The 18,941-nt window shown below is 42.7% G+C and overlaps 1 protein-coding gene across 11 annotated transcripts in view; it reads right to left on the minus strand.

The window, feature by feature from the left end:
• The window catches only part of KMT2D (lysine methyltransferase 2D), a 113,509-nt gene that overhangs the window by 70,145 nt on the left and 24,423 nt on the right, over window positions 1-18,941 (minus strand). For 4 of the 11 annotated variants that reach the window (XM_087956136.1, XM_087956144.1, XM_087956141.1 and 1 more), the window contains 12 exons: window positions 18,082-18,148; window positions 15,879-16,023; window positions 15,164-15,381; window positions 14,204-14,313; window positions 8,990-9,152; window positions 8,552-8,717; window positions 8,337-8,451; window positions 6,064-6,212; window positions 3,545-3,711; window positions 3,020-3,151; window positions 1,449-2,362; window positions 1,145-1,258 (listed from right to left, as the gene is read on the minus strand). In XM_087956136.1, the coding sequence (XP_087812262.1) occupies window positions 1,145-1,258; window positions 1,449-2,362; window positions 3,020-3,151; window positions 3,545-3,711; window positions 6,064-6,212; window positions 8,337-8,451; window positions 8,552-8,717; window positions 8,990-9,152; window positions 14,204-14,313; window positions 15,164-15,381; window positions 15,879-16,023; window positions 18,082-18,130 (2,442 nt within the window). In that variant the 5' untranslated portion in view covers window positions 18,131-18,148. The remainder of the gene's footprint in view (window positions 1-1,144; window positions 1,259-1,448; window positions 2,363-3,019; window positions 3,152-3,544; window positions 3,712-6,063; window positions 6,213-8,336; window positions 8,452-8,551; window positions 8,718-8,989; window positions 9,153-14,203; window positions 14,314-15,163; window positions 15,382-15,878; window positions 16,024-18,081; window positions 18,149-18,941) is intronic. The other 7 variants (XM_087956140.1, XM_087956138.1, XM_087956135.1 and 4 more) reach the window with 7 other exon arrangements.

Genomic DNA, 18,941 nt, shown 5'->3' on the forward strand with positions numbered 1-18,941 from the left:
TGGCTGCTGAAGAGCGAGAGACTTTCTTTCTCTTATTCACCCTCTGCTTTGTTTGCTGCCAGAGCTGGTCCTTTGGCAGTCTTGCCCCCCTGGATTTGAATGGGGGCACTTAGGAATGACCCAAGACTTAGGAAGAACTTATGCGCTGCTATTTTAGTAAGCATTCCGAGCTGAGGGCACATGGGACAGGTAGCTTCAGCCTGCTCATGATGCACCTGAGTCCTGTCCATACTACAGAAGAGGAGGCTGACCAACTCCTCAAACTATCTGTCTTCTTCTCTCTCAATAACAGTGAAAGATGCCTTGGTAGGATGCCCCTGTTCCCAAACCTGCCCTTGAAAGAGGGCAAGAGGAAGGCAATTTCAACATAGACCTTCTCCATCTCCTTACAATGCACTGCTCCAAAAGGAGAGAAATCCTATTGTAGCTAGAAGACAACCATCCAACCGAGGAGGAATCCCCTAGAAAACCCGTTTAAAATAAGGAAGGGAGACAAGAAAACTCAGACCACTGGCTCCAGCAGGAAGGACTACAGGACCAGTCAACTGTAGGCAGACCGATAATGCTTTGCTACCTGCCCCCCTGTCTGAGCCACACAAAGAATTAAAATGGAGGCCCTCACAGCTCGTCTTTGACTTACAACCTTTCATTTCCTGATTGTTTGAAGACACAGCGGCACTGAAAAAGGTGACTTTAGGCCCATTTTTCATACTTGCAACCGTTGCAGCATCCCCATGGTCATGTGACCAAATTTTTGGATGTTTGGCAACTGGTTCAATATTTATGATAGCTGCAGTGTCCCTGGGGTCATGCAGTCACCTTTTGCGAACTTCTGACAAGCGAAATCAATGGGGGGAAGCCAGATTCACTTAGCAACCGTGTTACTAACTTAACAACTGAAGTGATTCACTTAACAACCGTGGCAAGAAAAGTCATAAAATGGGGCAAGCCTGACTTCACAACTGTCTCACGTTCTGTTGCTTTCTAGCAACAGAAAAACTTGGACTCAATTTTGGTCGTACTTGCTCTCTATGTTAGCTAACCTCCCACTTCTGGGAACCGTAAGGTCTCTTAGACTGGATCCCACTCATCCCATCCGATCCCAGTCCCAAATATTATCCTGCCTTCTAAAAGCTGCCCCTACCGCCAGTGTCTCGATGGAAGAAGTGGTGGATTTCAAACGTGATCGGCCCCGCCCTCGGCCCGTGTGAGACCCTCCCCGAGGCCGTCTCCTCCCAGGAAAACTGCTGCTGCGACCCTATGACCAAAAGAAAAAAAAGGGAGGGAGAATAATGGCTGGAGATATAGGGGAGTTATAGACATCCTCTATTTCACCACCCTTCCTCCAGGACTCCCCCTACATGCAGGTGGGGAGGGGGGATTTCAATAGCGTATGGAGGAGACAGCAAACAACATTCCAAATTAGCTGGCTAAAGGCATCTGGTTACCTGCTTGACACGAGAGCGGGCTGGGGAGCTACGCCGCCGTCCCTTCTCACATTCGCCTTTCACATCAAATAGCAGAGAGTCCTCCATTTCCCCCAGAGGCAAAGAGGCTCCGTCCTCCCTCTGCAGACTGACGTCTGTGGAGGTTAAGCCACCCATCTCTAGGGAAAGCGAGCCTCCGCCTTCGTGGTACGGGGAGGCGAAGGGGAGCTCTGAGCCTGGGAAACTGCTGGCGCTGGCATCCCCCTGACTCAAGTTTGAAATCTCATTCACAATATCCGACTTCACCAGGTGGTGAGGCCTCGGGGATGGGGATGCTGGCCCTAGTTCCTCCTCTCCGAGAGCCCCTCCTTCAAGTGGGGTGGCAGATCCATAGGCTTCCATTGGAAGGGACGTTCTGTCCAGCAATTCCACCTCTACGGGGGAAGGAGAGCTCTTGGATTCATTGGTAAAGCTGAGGTGAATCTCACTGGGTTCTGGTTCAACGGTGACATGCCCTTCATCTAATGCCTCCTCTTCACTCAGCTGCGGGGAGAATCTCTGTTCGTGTTCTCTCTTGGGCTCTGCTGTCGCCTCTACCTCTTCCTCTACCTCTTCCTCCTCCTCTTCCTCCACCTCCTCCTCCTCTTGGTTGGGCTGGATTCTATTCCTGTCAGGGCTGGCAAGGCCCGAGGCTTCCATCTCTGTGTCCATGGGCTCTTCGCTGGGCTCGCCTTCTTCTTCAACAGTTTCTGAAGAGTCGCCTTGGAGCACACCAAGCGGAGGAGGACTCCTCGGAGAGGACTCTGCTTCCTGGGCCAAGAGTTCAGATGGAAGGTGACTTTCTGGGGGTTCTGGCTCTGCGGGCAGCAATTCAAAGGCAGGATGCTCTTTGGCACCAAGCGGGGGATCCTCCGGGTGAGCAGAAAACCCTGGATCTGAGGGATGTTTATAGGAAGAAAGAGGAGAGTAAGAGAAGGAACCCCGAGGAGAAAGGAGCCAAACTCACACATGGAAGAAATATAATTTATTTAGAAGATTTTACATGGCCGCCCAGAGTCACTCTCAGCTTACAAACAATAAAAAAAACCCAATATGCAAACAATAAAAACAATAACTCCCATGCCCCTGGCAACAACAACAATCGATCAGATAAGCCATCTGATGGGCTCCATCCCGCTATGGGCTCCCCAGGCCCGTAGTAGAACCAGATCTTTAGGACCCCTGTGGAAGAATGTCAAATTGGGGGCCAGTCTAATCTCTGAAGGGGTATGTTCCAAAGGGAGGGAACCACTATGGAGAAGGCTCTTCTTCTGGGTCCCGCCAGATGTATCTCCTTAGGAGACAAGACCCACAACTTTCCTTGCCTTCTGATTCTATCAGGTCAGGTCGACGGGACTAGGAAAAGATGGGTCTTTCAAGTAACCTGGTTCCAAGCCATGTAGGCTTTAAAGGTGACAAACAGCACCTTGAATCCCACTGACAGAATCAAAACAAAGAACTAAATCTGTCCTCCTCATCTCTAAAATACTGGACTGCAGGGCAGGCCTTTTGTGTTCTAAAATTTAGCGCTATATCTAAGATAAGCAACTCACCTGGTGGTACTGGGGGAGGGGGTGGAGGGGAGGGGGCTTTTTCAGGCTCTAATGCTGTTTCCACTTCCATTTGCTCCTGCCCTATAGCGGCCTCCAACTCCTCACTGCACAGTTCTAAAGGTCTGTCTGCATCTGGAACAGAAACACGCACTTTGTTTAAAAGAATCTGCACACAGATCAAATCTAACTCCCTGTCCAGCTCTTCACAAAACTGCACTTTAAGGTTTCTTCTGACCTACAACTCCTGGGTAAATGAATGCAGGGTAATGCAGCAAAGGTTTCTTGCTCTAGAGTTGTTCCATGATTTCTGAGCCTATTCACGCAACTGTTTGGGGCCTAAAGCCACCAAGGCCACAAACAAAAACAATTTTCCAAGTAAGATTTGTATTGGACCTCATGTATAAGACTGGCACATGTCATTTGTTTCAGCCTAGCCAACTGCTGTAAAAAGCATGAACATATATATGATGGCTCTTCTCAGATTCAATATCGCCTACTTCCAAAAGTAGAAAGGTGGTGACTCACCAAGGGGCTGCTGGCCAGTCTCCAGTGGCACTGGTTCTTCTTGTTGCATGCTTACAGGGCTGACGTGACCTTCTAGTTGTCCCTGACTGGCCAGATCAACTTCTTCTGGGGGTTGAGGGGAAATCACCTCGTCAGTTGCGGGGATGCTGTTTGCTGGGGGAATATGCCTAAAGTGTTCAAAAGGAAGCATTTGAAATGAATTGTTTGAGGCTAGAAGTTGCATTCACTCTATAAATATCCCATATAATTCTATGAAGCATGCCTTTATAATTACTTCTGTCTTATAGCTTGAGAGGGATGGAGAGTGGTAGACATAATGACCGTTTATAACGCAGCCTTGAAAGCTATTGCCAAATTTTCTCTCAACACTGATTTTCTCTCAGTGTCAATTTTTAACAACCACATATAGGCTTTTTCCAGCTTGATCTGTCCCGAACCAGGGCCTTCAATTCTTCCTGGTGCACCCCAGTCCAGCCATCATCACTGTAACGGGGTACATCCACTTTGCTATTAGTTGCCATCTTCTTCCCTTTTGTTCCATCTTTTCCAGCATCATGCACTTCTCAAGGGAGCTGCCTAATGTGTCCAAAGTATGATCTCAACAGTCGCATTTGGAGGTCAAGGAAAGCAGAGATTTAAGACTCTCCCCATTTGTATTACCGTATTATTTATCGAACGGCATTGGCGATTTGCTCTGACTCTAATATCCAACAAATCTGTGTCAATATGAATGGGGGAAACTGAATTTGTGCTTTCCTTGATCTAGTAAAATCTAATGTTTCATCTAAAAGAGTGAAATGTTCCCTTCTCCTGAAAGCCCTCCAGTCTAAAGTGTCTGAAAACCTGAACTTCATCATCAGTGTCTTTTGTACTCATAAAGCATTAAGAAATTCAGTTACAATATGGGAGCTCCTATATCCCATGGAAGAAAAGCTTGTAAGAGCTTTAAGTTTCCACCAGGGGGAGATACTCTCTCAATTTAATAGTAATCCAGGTGAAAAAACAACTTATAAACTGAAAACATGTCAAAACATAACTTCTGCCAGAAGCATCTGGATGCCCAACTCCATATGGGCCAAAGGAGCCATTATCAGAAGGTTCAGTGTTCCATCACTGCTTACACAGAAGGGTAAAAAATATCCCTTTACAGGATGTTCAAATAGCAGACACCTAATCAACCTTGGCAGAATTGAAGTACATCTCTCTCAGCTGTACAAATAATAGCAATTCTTTCCAGCTCAGTTAAGCATAGGTAACGCCTAATGAAATATTTGTGGACAAATATACAAGGAATCACACGTCATGTTGTCTTTTTATAGGTAGTTGACCCCACAACATCAGCTGCAAACCCAAAATGACTGACCATGAATATTAAACTGTATGATGCAACAGTGAACATGGATCTAAAAATGTCATGTATAAAGTGGGTATATCTGACAGGGAAAAGAGAGCGAATGATTGCAAGTTAAAAAATGCAATGTGAAAAGCAAAAACAGACAGAATGTTTCTTAAAGATGTGAGGTACCTTATGATGTGTAAATACTGCCAGAACACAGTGGAAATCATTTGGTATGTTGTGAAGAATGTATGTTTGTCAAAAGAACTAAAAATGGTTGGGTACAAAAGTATGTGCCTGCTTCCTCTCTTATATATAGTGAGGAAAACATAAAAGTATGTTGAATGTTCAGTAGCAGGAATGAAGTGGGTAGTAAAACAGGGCAAGAGATAAGGTCAAGAATAAGGTGGTTAAGAGAATACAGATTAAATACAAAAATCAAATTAAGATACAGGTAGTCCTCAACTTGCAACAGTTCATTTAATGCCCGTTCGAAGTTACAATGGCACTGGAAAAAAGTGACCCATGACCATTTTTCACACTTATGACTGTTGCAGCATCCCCATGGTCACGTGATTTACATTGGATGCTTGACAACCGACTCGCCTTTATGACGGTTGCAGTATCCCAAGGTCATGTGATCTCTTTTTGCGACCTTCTGACGAGCAAAGTCAATGGAGAAACCAGATTCACTTAACGGTGTTACTAATTTAAGAACTGCAGTGAGATTCAGTTAACAAATGTGGCGAGAAAAGTCGTAAAATAGGACAACATTCGCTTAACTAATGTCTCACTTAACAACATAAATTTTGGGCTCAATGGTAGTTGTAAGGTTGGAGGACTACCTCTAGTTTTGTCTCATATACAAAGAATGAAAGTATACCAAATTGCAAAGCCAATACATGAAGGAAGAGTGAACGGCTGAGTAGGCGGCTTGGACAGAATTGATGTTGAAAAAGTTGAAAAGTCTTAAGAGGAAACAATCACATATGACATGATGCATGAATGTGGTGAATGCAAGGACAGATGGCCCTGTAACTTATTATAGGAGGTTTCGAATTTCAGTGCAAACATATCCTGCCATCGCCCTCACCACCAGAAAACAAGGTAAGCCATCACTGCAGACAACCCATTTAACTGAAGCCAAAGAGATGGAGGGATGAGTTCAGCTGAAGGAACTCACTCCGGACTGTGCTGCGCAGCCTCTGTACTGTTAGCTTTGTTACAGCGCTGCTCACGACATCCTTCACACAGAGAGTAGTTCTCGTACCACTGAATGCTGGACTCCAATGAGGATGGGCGGAAGCCGCAGTCAGAACAAACACGGCAGCTCTGGAAGAAAAAGGAGAAATACAGTAATTCTGGATGGGAAAAGAGCATGGGGGGGGGGATTTCACAGACAGCCTGATTCCATTGGATTTTCCTAAAAAGTGTAACTAATAAACTAAGACAGGGAAAGGTGTATTTTGATTGTGCAAGTAAATAGATCCCGCTGAAGCACCAAAAAATAAATGTAGGCCTACTTGGGTGTGTGTGAGTGTGTGAGTGTATCTCTTTCACTTGGGCAATCAATTCCATTTGACTGGATGGGAAAGACTAACCATAGTACACGGGACTTTTCCTTATGTAAAGCATTGCAGAATTTGTGTAAATTGATCCCTGGTTAAGTGATATACAGCAGGTTGGGAATTCTAATCTAAAATACTTCAGGTATGCTTATGTGAGGAAACAATTTCCCTAGCCCTATCACGATGAAATGGGCTTCCCTCCCCCCAAGCAGAGAGATTAATTTATCTAAATGTTTTCAATCTATATAATGCAGTAAAAATTTGAGGTTTGCCAAATTTCAACATCCCAACCATGTAAAGAATTGTAGTCTCACTCTTTGAAAACCGATATACTTTTGAAATGTTTTCTAGAATGCCTCACAGTAAAAGGACAGGAACTTAAATGTTATATAACATTTTTCAACACTTCAGCAGGAAAATCAATTCTGCTCAGGCTGAAGATAAGAACACTTAAAGTAAGGAATCACAGCCAAACATGGTATACTGCCTTACATTAAGAAATGATCTGGATTCTGGACAATCTTTTAAACCCAAACCAGGTTGGTCACTGGAACAATCTTTTAGACCATTGAAAATTGTAACATTCACAGGTTGTTTTTATGAAAAGAGAATTTCTGAATGTTTACAGATGATTCTCTTTGCCACTGTAGTAGTATTACTTGAAATCCTGGTGAAACAGACCTATACAACATCCCTTCAGTGTTTTCCTTTATATACATTATCAATTAATCAATCAATTAATTTATATGCACCATCTCACCAAACTACCCAAATATAATCCATGAAAGCTCCAGCCTTGCATTTACATCTCTCATACCCTTGCAAACATGTCATGAAAAAGAAACTAGAAGGATTTGCTTTACACTTTAAACTAAGCAGAGTTTATCATTGTAATAACTCCAGTTAATTTTAACAATAGGGCATTGTACGAGCCAGGACTGTAATCCATTTTGTTCCTGGTTTCCTTGAATAATTTTTAACCAATATTAAGTAATACTTTCTCTTTCTGAATGGAATCATGAGTTTTATTTACTTAAAACTTGGAAAACAAATGCTACAATCACCTTTTGCAGCCATGTCAGAAAAAAAGGAGGCAGGAAGGAAATGATGGCTTGTTTACACTGAACTATTGCTTAATGTCATATCCAGAACAGGTTCATAACTATAAACATGACAGGAGCTTAAGGACTGTAATTTACATGGAGTGTATTTAGTTAAGGGAGAAATTCATAGCAGTGTAAGAACATGGTTTCTAATCCTTAAGCCAGCAAACACACTGATACATTATGGGATTCCCTCCAGACAGCCGATGGACAGAAAAAAATGAGAAGCATTGCCACTGATCTCATCTAACACAGATAATCCTTGACTTACAACAATTCATTTAGTGTCCGTTCAAAGTTATAACGGCATTGAAAAAAGTGACTTATGACTTTTTTTCACTTACGACCACTGCAGCTTCCCCATGGTCACATGATCAAAGGTGGGATGCTTGGCAACAGGTTCATATTTATGAACGGTTGCAGTGTCCCGGGGTTATGTGATCATCTTTTGTGACTTCTGACCAGCAAAGTCAATGGGGAAGCCAGCTTCACTTAACAAACATGTTATGGACTAAAACTGCAATGATTCACTTAACAACCGGGGCAAGAAAGTTTGTAAATTGGGGCAAAACCCACTTAACAATGCCTCACTTAGCAACATAAATCTTGGGCTCAATGGTGGTCATACGCCGAGGACTACCTGTACTTGTCCTGAACAAAATCAGCAAATACGCACATTTCTTTGTCTGACTGGCCGAGGTTGGGAGATTCAAGACTGAGGAGAGAAATAATCAAGACGCGGTCCCCTCGCATTTTGCTTATCTGCTCAAAGAGACATAGCTTACTTTGCACTTCCAGAAGTCTGTGGGGAGGCTCTCAATAGCAGGTTTCAAGCAGTAGGTGTGGTAGCATTTTTCACAGGCTTCGCACACTAGCATCTTGCTGTCCTCACCAGACAGCCTGAAAGGAAGAGACATCACACATCCCTGTCAAATCAATGGGTCCTCTTCCTCAGTCCTTCCTGAGGTACTCGGCACGTGCCAGGGGCCTTCACACGCACCTGCAGGTTTGGCAAACCTTGCATTCATGACACTGCCAGCCCGAGCGTTTCCGCGGCGTTACCGTGATCTCCAAGCAGGTGCCATGATAGTGCAAGCCACAGCTAGTGCAGAAGAGCAGATCACGAAGCTCCCCTGGAGCATCGCACACCATGCAGCGTGAATCCTCTGGAGAAAGAAAAGAAGTAGAAAAGAAAACCACTAAAGAAAAAAAAAAGATACTGAGGTCAATTCCTCTCCTGTTCATCCTAACCCTCTCTTTACAGCTAAACCCAGAAACGCCCCATTCACTCCAGACTTCTCTTGTTCTAATCTATTCAAGTGACTTCGATTTGGCACTAGACAATTCAATGGGTAGACCCTGTCACAATCCCAGGAGGAAACCATGGCTCACCGCTCACAAGAGCAAGTGCTCTTGGCACAATCCTGCAAAGACTTACCCATCTGTACAGCCTGATCGAGATGCTCTGGACACAGAAGTTTCAAACTCTTCATGGATTGGAAGCAGCCACTAGCCGCGGCACAGGGGAAGTGATAGTGGCGCTGGCACCCTTCTGCGTGGCATGGAATAGTAGCACCTTGCCTTTTACAGTGTTCGCATTTCTGGAAAGAGCAAGGTAAGATTATAGCTAGCAGGACAAAAGCACTATTCTTGCACAGAAAAGTAGCCATATCAAGCCAGAAATGTGTCACATATCCAGTGATGAAATAATTGGGGCCAGGCAATTGTGTTTAAGGAAGAATGAGGTATAAACATAATTTAGAATAATACTATTATGATTTCACTTCGGCCATGGTTTATAAACTGTGAACTAAAGACACTCTGGGGGAAGACTGGGGGTGGGAACACAGTACCAATATTCGCACTGGCATTTATTAATTAAATACAAACAAGAAACACACAGACAAAAATAAAAAAAATATGGCATTTTAAAAAAAGATGGGCCGAAACACCCAAAATATACAGGGCATATATCTACAAGTATGCATGCTACATGGGCATTTTAATGAATAATAACCATATTCCATTATTATCATACAGAGCTAATCTACATTGGCAAAGGGTTCATTCATAAGTTACTAATGACATTAACTCAGCAGACCATAGTGAAGTTTCCAGCACAGAATAAATAGTGCATGGAGAATCCACTTTATTTGCCCAGATGTCAATTTCCACACAATAGTAATATGAATGTCTGAACATTAAATCTTGCCTCAAAGATGATCTACCTGTAACAACTTCCTCCCAAAATTGAACAATTATAGGATATTGCACATATATTTGAATTAAACAACATATCTAACATATTTAAGAGGAGATTGGATAACCATTTGTCTGAAGTGGTGTAGGGCTTCCTGCCTAAGCAGGGGGTTGGATTAGAAGACTTTCCAAGGTTCCTTCCAACTCTGTAATTCTATTCTATTCTACCTCTCTACATTTCCAACATAATGATTTATGTAGCTTTTTCTATGTAAACGCTGGAGTCCTGTGAAATCTAATAAATTTCAAGTATTATTGTTGGTTGAAGAAATATAATCCAAGATCTTTTTGGATAATGGTATTAACATTGTTTGCCGTTACCATGGCAAAGAAAGGAATGTCAATTCTTTATTCTAAATTGGTTCACAACAACAGAATTTTATGAAGAATAATGATAGGAAAATTATGTCTTAGATGTAATAACTGTTTGTAGTAGAATGGGTATTTACAAGGCCAAAAATGCTGCAGATCAAACAGAGATGTGAACAGATGTTGTAATATATTGCCATTGAATCATATTGGACAGATAATATTTGTCCTTGAATTGGATCATGATAATTCAATTCATCATTTTCATCTAATTAACATAAAATGTTAGCCCCCAATCCAAATTTTCTGCATGGTTGGGAGATTTTTTTAAAATTAATTTCAAGATCTTACTTATTCAGTCCTAACCTAGGATGAGTAAAAGCAGCTAAAGGTCATTTTCTATAAATAATGTACCAGAATCTTCAAATTGATATAATAATAAGAGAAACTATTTTATATCTATTATATTTACATCTCAGAGCATTCCAATTAACTAAGGGTATAATGTATGAGTATTCTAGAGGAACCCAAGGAGAATTTCCACCAGGGGGAGCCATCCAAAATTTGAGGTTAGCTAAGGAAAATGCAGAATGATGCAGTTCCAAAATTTGGAAAACCTAACCCCTTCTTTTTAATAAACAACTCTACAATCTATCTTATCAACCTTATCTATCAATCTTAGCTATCAATCTATCTTATCTATCTTATCTATCTTATCTATCAATCTATCTATCTATCTATCTATTTATCTATCTATCTATCTATCTATTTATCTAATCTGAAATTGAAACATTCTTCCCTTAAATTTATAAAGCAGTATATCAATTTTTAAAAAGTATTTTAGAGAGTATAGGAATTCTATGCAAAATGTATAATATTCTAAGAAATACATTCCAAGAGTCTAATCTTGTTCAAAGGATAAAATTTTGATCCTGTCATCTATCAAGATCCAAATATATTTCTTTTTATATTTTATTTGTGTATATGAGCAAAAAATCACATGGAGTAAGAATTCTGATAGTTTACATAGTTTACATAGTTATCTGTTGGTTCAAATAACTATGTAAGTTATCAAGTTGAAACTGAGTCAATATAGTTATTGGAAAATGAAACTGATCACTGTTCGAATTAACAAAGAGATGCAAATGAGTCAAAATTTGCATCAATTCCAACTTGGACCAGTTAACTATGTATTTCCCCAAATACATTTGTTAAATATTAACAATTTAATAATTATTTAACAAGGCTGGAATTGAGGTTTGCAATATAGATATAAATAATAAAACACCACCATACAACATTAATTTATATTCTAAGCAATTATGAGTTAAACCATAAATACTGTAATGTCTAACAGAGCATCTAAGGTTTAAAACAAATATTTAAAGTTAAACGGGAAGGATGTTCTTGTCTCTTCCTTTTGAACTCAGTGAAAAAAAATCCATTAAATTTCACTCAAGATATGGGAGTAGCAGAATCCAGATTAAATTTATAAATTCTTTACATGATCCAAATTTAGCTAGTTGAAATGTTAGCTGAAAAATTGCTGTAACTTTTAAGAGACCTTTCTAGCATCGAATGATACAGCTGGAACTCCACTCTATCAAAAATTTTAAATTAACAACTATTTAAGCCTATGCCATCGCATGACATTGCATGAAAATTCTCAATACAAGCTGCAAAGATTCTAATATGTCTCCTGCATGGCCAATGGTAAGGATATTATCTTTTTTTAAAAAACCCAAAAACCCAGGAAGATACCAAATGCCTGACTTCTGATCGGTTAATTAATCTAAAATTCATCTACAGTACTAAGAAACCATCCAAAGCTGCTAGATCACTTTTTTCTAGGCTGCATCAAAACAAACAAACAAAAAAAGTATGGACATTCATCCTAATTATTCTGCAAACAATTCCCAGGATCTGGCATTTTCCCATCTTATTTGCTTCAAAAGAGAATAACACTCTTTTGATAAAAGCTTGGAAGCATTAAAAAAAAAAACAGGATGTTGTTATTATAACGAGTTAACTTGCATACATTAAACACAATCTGGTTCCAAGTTCAGTTTCATTCTGGAAAGGGTGAGCATGTAAGGACACAATTTGCTAGGGGCAAGATTGTTTGCGGGAAGAGTTGAAAAGTTAAGAGAACAAGCAGAGAGTTCTACTTGATGTGCTCACCTGACTCCAATATTGTACTCACTCCTCCTTTAGTAACTATCTCAACCTTAGTGACCATTTGCAAATGTACAACAGTAATAAAAAAAAAATCATTTTTTGACTGATGTGCATTTATGACAAAATTTTATGTGTCTGACACAATGCACACTGGAGTAAGAAATAACACTGGCAAATCTGTACAACAGACCTTTATCTGAATGAGAGGGTAGCAACCAATGGTCTTCATAGCATCTCTCTGTTGCACATACACTCTGTCTTATGTGTTCACTTTGCAACCATTCTGCCTAATGATCTGGTCACTGGAATGAAACTAAGTTGCTAAATCAGGGGTGTCAAACTCGATTTCATTGAGGGCTGCAACAGGGTTGTGTTTGACCTGGGGGGGCCATGGCCAGCTCTATGTCCCTCGTGTCAGGAGTGGCTCTGGTGACCCAAGCGCTCTGCCAGTGAAAACGGAGCTCGGGAGGGCCTTCGCTGTTTCCAGGACAATCCTGCAGGCCAGATCTAAGCACCCTACGGGCTGGATCCGGCCTCCGGGCCTTGAGTTTGACACCCCTGTGCTAAATGAAGAATGGGTATATTCCTTTCAAGTCTTCATTTTTAGACATGATGGCAAATTCAGATGAATTTAAAGAGGATTTGCATTTGAAGAGAAGGATGTTATATTATGACAAGACAAATTTAATTAAATAGAATGTAAGCCACCTGTGATAGGAAAAAAGGAACCCCTTCTGATTTTGATCCCTTCCTTTGCAAATGCAAAAACCATCTAAAGTCCCGATTCCCAATATATCTATAAGATGTAAACATTTGGGAGTTTCTAAGAAGAGATTGGACAATCATTTGCCTGAAATAGTATATGGCCATGATGGTGAACCTATGGCACACATGCCATAGGTGGCAAACAGAGCCCTCTCTGGGCACGTGAGCCATTGCCCCAGCTCAGTTCTAACGCGTATGCGTGCATGCGCCTCCTTCTGGCCAGCTGGTCTTTGGGTCTCTGCCATGCATGCACCAGGGGCAGGGGCGCACGGGGGTCATGCATGCATGTGCAGGGGCGGGGCACACACATGGAGGTCTCGCACACATGCGTGGGAGTGGGGCGCATGCATGGAAGTCATGCGCATGCGCAGGGATGTGGGGGGGTCGCATATGCATGCGTGGGGGCGCGGGACACACACACACATTGCATTTTGGGGATTCGCGCACACGCACACGCTTTGGGCACTTGGTACCGAAAATGTCAGCCATCACTGGTATAGGGTTTCCTCCCTGAGCAGGGGGTGGTCTAGAAGACCTTTAAGGTTCCTTCCAACTGTTATTCTATTCTATTCTATGTGTAAAGACATGACTGAGGATTAGATTATGCACTTTCAGAGGAGCATATCCTTATTTCTTGTTTCTCCGAGTTTAACTACAGGTATTCTTCCATTTATAAGCATTTGTTTAATGACCTTTCAAAGTTACAATGATGCTGAGCATACAACCGGTCCTCACGTTTAGGACTGTTACAGCATCCCTGAAATCACAAGATCAAAATGTGGCCACCTGGCAACTGGCGTGTATTTATGACAGCATGTGATCACCATTAGCAACCTTCCCAGGGGGCTTCTGACAAGTAGATGGGGGGAAGCCATATTTGCTTCACAACTACACAATTTGCTGAAGAACCATGGCAATTTGCTTAGCAACCATGCATGACTCACATAATGACTGCATTGCTTTGCGACAGCTATTCTAGCCCCAATTATGGTCATACGTTAAGGACTAACTGTATTGATGGTACATGATACTGCATCCTGTGGAACCCCTTCAACAAAGAGCCTGCAAAGCTCTGTCCTTGTTCACTAGCCGTTAGAAAGGAACTCTCCCTCCCTCCCGCCCTCCCTCCCCCAGGACAGACCTGTGCAATCCCTGAGATGACAGCTTTGTTCACAAGGCTCAGCCACGTCCCTTCTGCACGTACAACTCCAGCTGACCACACCACACACCAGTGATGAGCCCAGAAGTGCCCTGGAGGAAGAAAGGCAAATAAAACAACAGGTAAATGCAAAGGTTAACCTTCCCTTATGATATTAAGAAGTTCAGCCAAGGAGAGGGACCTATGGTTTGAGGTAGCTGATAAGGTAAGAGAATTTGGAATGAACAAGGAGATATAATTGAAGAGGAGGAATGTATTATTCCAAGGACTGCTGCTGCACCTCCATACAGGAATTACCATTTCAAATCCCTAGTTATTCAGAAACAGCTGCTATTCCCAAACCTCTTCCACAAAACAATGGACAGGGGAGAAATTTAGAAGTGTTTCTGTGAATAGACTGAAAGCCTGGTTCTGGCCAAGAAGACCCCTGGGACTGAGTATATGCTGGCAAAGTTCTGCTTCTTTAGACACGGTTCCAAGTTATCTGAGTCCAGTATGGAGACCTTGGATTCCATTTAATCGGAAGCTGAGCCCATCAGGCTTCCCTCTCCTTACCTAATTTACCTTAACTGATACACACACAGAGAGAGAGAGGGGTAAGAAGTAGGAGAAGGAGGGAGGGAGGGAGGGAGGGAGGGAGGGAGGGAGGGAGGGAGGGAGGGAGGGAGGAAGGAAGGAAGGAAGGAAGGAAGGAAGGAAGGAAGGAAGGAAGGAAGGAAGGAAGGAAGGAAGGAAGGAAGGAAGGAAGGAAGGAAGGAGAAAATATATGTTAAGGAGCTGCAAGAATTGCCGTTCCATTTGACTGACAGCACTCTACACCTAAGACAGGATGTGGCTTTCAATGGCTCCTAAGGAGCCTCGTGTGTTACAAGTGAACCGCTTCACAATGAATATAAAAACCAGGCTCCCCTTCATGGAAGCTTCCCCACACCCACCACTCACCTGTTGGCTCAAACACCTCCCTTGCTGACACACTGTCTGCAAAGCCAATCAGGGTGAGATCATCATTTCCAGCTTCTGTAGAGGCAGGCTGCTTTCCTTCTGGCAAATCAGAAAGGTCCGCCGTCCAGCCAGGTGCAGGATCAAACCGCAGCAGTTCTCGCTGTCCGTGCAAGCTCCACTTGCTGCAGTTACAGAACGCACAGCGTTTGGGTGGGAGGCTGAAGGAGGCAAGCAGAGAAGAAAATAAAAAGCTCTCATCACTGCAAAGGAATGAAAATCTCTCCGATTCCTTAAGCAACCGAAACACCAAGCCTTCTTAAGAGGAGCCATCCAGATCAAAATATCAATGGAATCCCACCAACTCTCCATAATACATAAACACTCCAGGCTTCTATTATCCCTGGTTACAGCCTTGTATAACCTTGGTGCTCTCTGAGCTTGGTGGCTTTCTTGCAGGTGTTTCATTATGTCTGCAAAAAGAAAACCCACCAAACTTGGAGAGCACCAAGGACCCCGCAGTTCAACCCTGCACTAGAAATGTCCTCTGCTATCAGAACCATGTATACTCCACTTCACATTCAGTGCTATGGTGCAAGCAAGATCCTACAAACGTCAGGTTGAACCTCTGGCATTCATCCAGGCCTACCTACCCCCTACGTTTCAGAGTTAATCAATGAGTCAAAACCACACTACATGGTTTCAAACAACTTCTCACCTGCAAGTCTGGAGCAATTCCTCTTTAACATCCACCGTGTCCAATGCTTCTCTCACAAGGCCTTCTTCTGGCGGCTTCAGAGGATCAGCTTCCACACTGCCCTGCTCTTCTGAGGAGACAATTCCATCTGCTGCTGCTGCTGCTGCTGCAAGAGGACATCTGTTAAGACTCTGGTGTGTGGCACCCTGGCATAAGCCTCATGATTTCTGCCACATTGCTTGCTCTGAGGATGTCAAAGCATGTGGGGATCTTCCTCCAAATCAGCAAGTGCAGTATCTATTTCAATGGATCCTGACAAATAATGATGGGCATTCCCTTAGTTTCAAACTATGAACCCAGTATCTGAAAGTGGAGGGTGTATATAACATATAAATTACACAGATGAGGTACCAGATGCACGACAGACTGAGTGGCATCTTAGAAAAGGAACAAAAGGACATTTCACAGCATTCCACCACACTAGAAGTTCTTTGCAGCCTGGTTTTTTCCCCCTCCAAATTGCAAAAAAAGAAGAAAACTTACATGGAGACTATGCTCACATGTAGCAAATAAAAATTCTTTGGTGATCCTTTCATGAGGAGAGGACATGAGCTACTACCATTCCTGCCCACTTATGAATGTGGAATAAAATACACCTTTACAAATTATTTCAGCAGAGTACTGGAACCATCCCACATAAGACCTCTCCCAACCAGGCAGCTTCTGGGAGTGTTGGGACTGTAGCCCTCAGTATCCTCATACAGTTTCTGTGTTTATAGGAAATTGTGGGCGTTGCAGTCCCAACATACCCAGAACTCACTAGGCTGGGGAGACCTGTCACAAGATGAAAAACCAAAACAACTCCTTTTTTTAGCTTGGGAAATTAGATCAAAGAATCACATAACATATATTGTGCTTCATGTTCCTATTCCATTCAGTCCTATTTCACAGAAGCCCATTTCTCTCTCAAAGTGAAACCATTAACACCCCACCACCCTCAGGAAGCAGTCTCTTAGCATGCCGATAGGAAGCCCTGCCATCTGCACAAAGCTTGGCTTGAAAATGAGGAGAAAGTGACTTAGATCAAAGTTTCACAGACTTGGAACATCTAAACCTTTTGACATTTTACTTTGGAAAGAGAAATAAAATATGCCAAACCTCTGATAAGCTGAATCTCCCTTCTTGGGAAAAACAACAGGTAGTAAATACCCTAAATCAGGGATCCCCAACCTTTTCGACGCCGCGGCCCGGTTCCGACATCAGCTGGGCGCCGCGGCCGGTACCGGCGTCAACTGGGCGCCGCCATCTTTTATGACGAAAAGGCGCTTCGGTGGCGTCACGGAGCGCTGTTCGTCAAAAGATGGCGGCGCCAGCGCTCTGGTGAGCTTTTCGGGTAGAAATGGCTTTCTACCGGAAAAGCTCACGAAGCGCTGGCGCCGCCATCTTTTATGACGAAACAGCGCTCCGGTGAGCTTTCCAAAAATAAGATGGCGGCGCCCAGCAACCAGCGGCCCGGTAAGGCTTGTTCCATGCCCGGACCGGTCCGCTGCCCGGCGGTTGGGGACCCCTGCCCTAAATGACCTGTCCCTGTACAAAAGCATATTAAGAACCTACTCATCCGAACTGGTCTGGAGATAAAACAAACTGAATTCTATTCAGCCTCAGTCAAATAATTTGAGAGTAACTGTTAATCACTGCAATTTACTTTTAACGAGGGTAAAGCATAAATCATTTTCAACTGTCTTTTTTCAGTATTGAAGTATAAAGCAGGTTGTTTATCTTCTTCAGGCTAAAACATGCCCCCTCACCATGTCATCTCCCAACTATTTGGCTATGCTAGAAAGTGGATTAACTGTAGTCCAAGAGATACGTAAATGCACCCTCTTCTTAAGCACAAAATTGTTGGTGACAGCAGAGTAAGCTCAGGTATTAGTCAGAGCGAAGTAGTCATTTCTGTCGGACAGCAAATCCTGAACCCCTAACCTACCCCCTAAACTAGCCTGCGGTCCTCAGGTATGGTACATGCTACTGCCATTTTGCCAGCATCAAAGAAAAATTCTGACTAGCCACTGTTGGTGTAATTTGGAGGAGGAGGTCATTTGTTCTATAACTGCAGCTTGCATGTTTTCTAAATACTACTATCCACCCATCTTCATGCTGTGTGATGTAATATATCTGCCTAAAACTGCTCATCAAGAGAAAAGACCAAAATGGGCATACCTACCTGGTGTACCAGAGCATTGGTCCTCACCAGGTGGTTTCTGATCATCCATCCTGTCTCAAAGAGACCTAGAAAACAAGAGAAAACAGCTCATTTCACTTTCTTTCACCAGTTCCATTAAGAAACTGCTCTAATTTACGCTACACACTTTGTGCTGCTATTGAATAGAGTGTTAATGGAGCAAAGTGGATGCTTCAAATCATTTTTCCTTATACTGTGTCGATTGCTGAGAGCTGTTTGGTTACAGTAAGGTATAAGTATAATAAAAACATTCATATAATAAGACTATGTTAACACAGGCACTTTTATAGCCACTTGTTTTCCATAATCTAGTCTACTATTTGAACGATTAAGTAAGGATACAAAACAAAGAATGGCATGAGCTTGGGACTAGGGCAGCATTCCTTGATCTGGAATCTTGTTAGTTGTGATAACTACAACCCCCTTGCCCATTGCCATGCTGACTGCCATATTCAGGAGTTACAGTCTCGCCCATCTAGAGGGTATCGGGTTGGGGAAGGCCGGGCGACAGCATAAGCAATGGGAAAAGAATAACTCTGGGGGAACAAAAAGAAAGATCAGGTTACTGACCTCTCTGATATTGAAAACCCCGATCGATGACATCCAAGCATGCCTGTGTGCACATTACCAAAAACAGTACCGATTTCTGAGAGTTTTGCAAGAGTTGTGTCCCCCCCCCCCCAATAATTCAAAAGGAGTAAACATCTGTTCTGAATCAAAGAACAATTGGATCAGAGTTGCCTAGGATTAAGAACTCTGTAAGAGAATGTTCTCATTTCAGTAATTAAGGCTTGCCCTACCAAGCAGCTGTAGTTGATACAAATGGTGGACGACAAACTCAG

The sequence above is a fragment of the Notechis scutatus genome, chromosome 2 (genome assembly GCF_049901735.1).
Source record: "Notechis scutatus isolate UNSWTSFEM ecotype Mainland chromosome 2, rNotScu1.2, whole genome shotgun sequence".
In the NCBI taxonomy this organism is placed as follows: Eukaryota; Metazoa; Chordata; class Lepidosauria; order Squamata; family Elapidae; genus Notechis; species Notechis scutatus.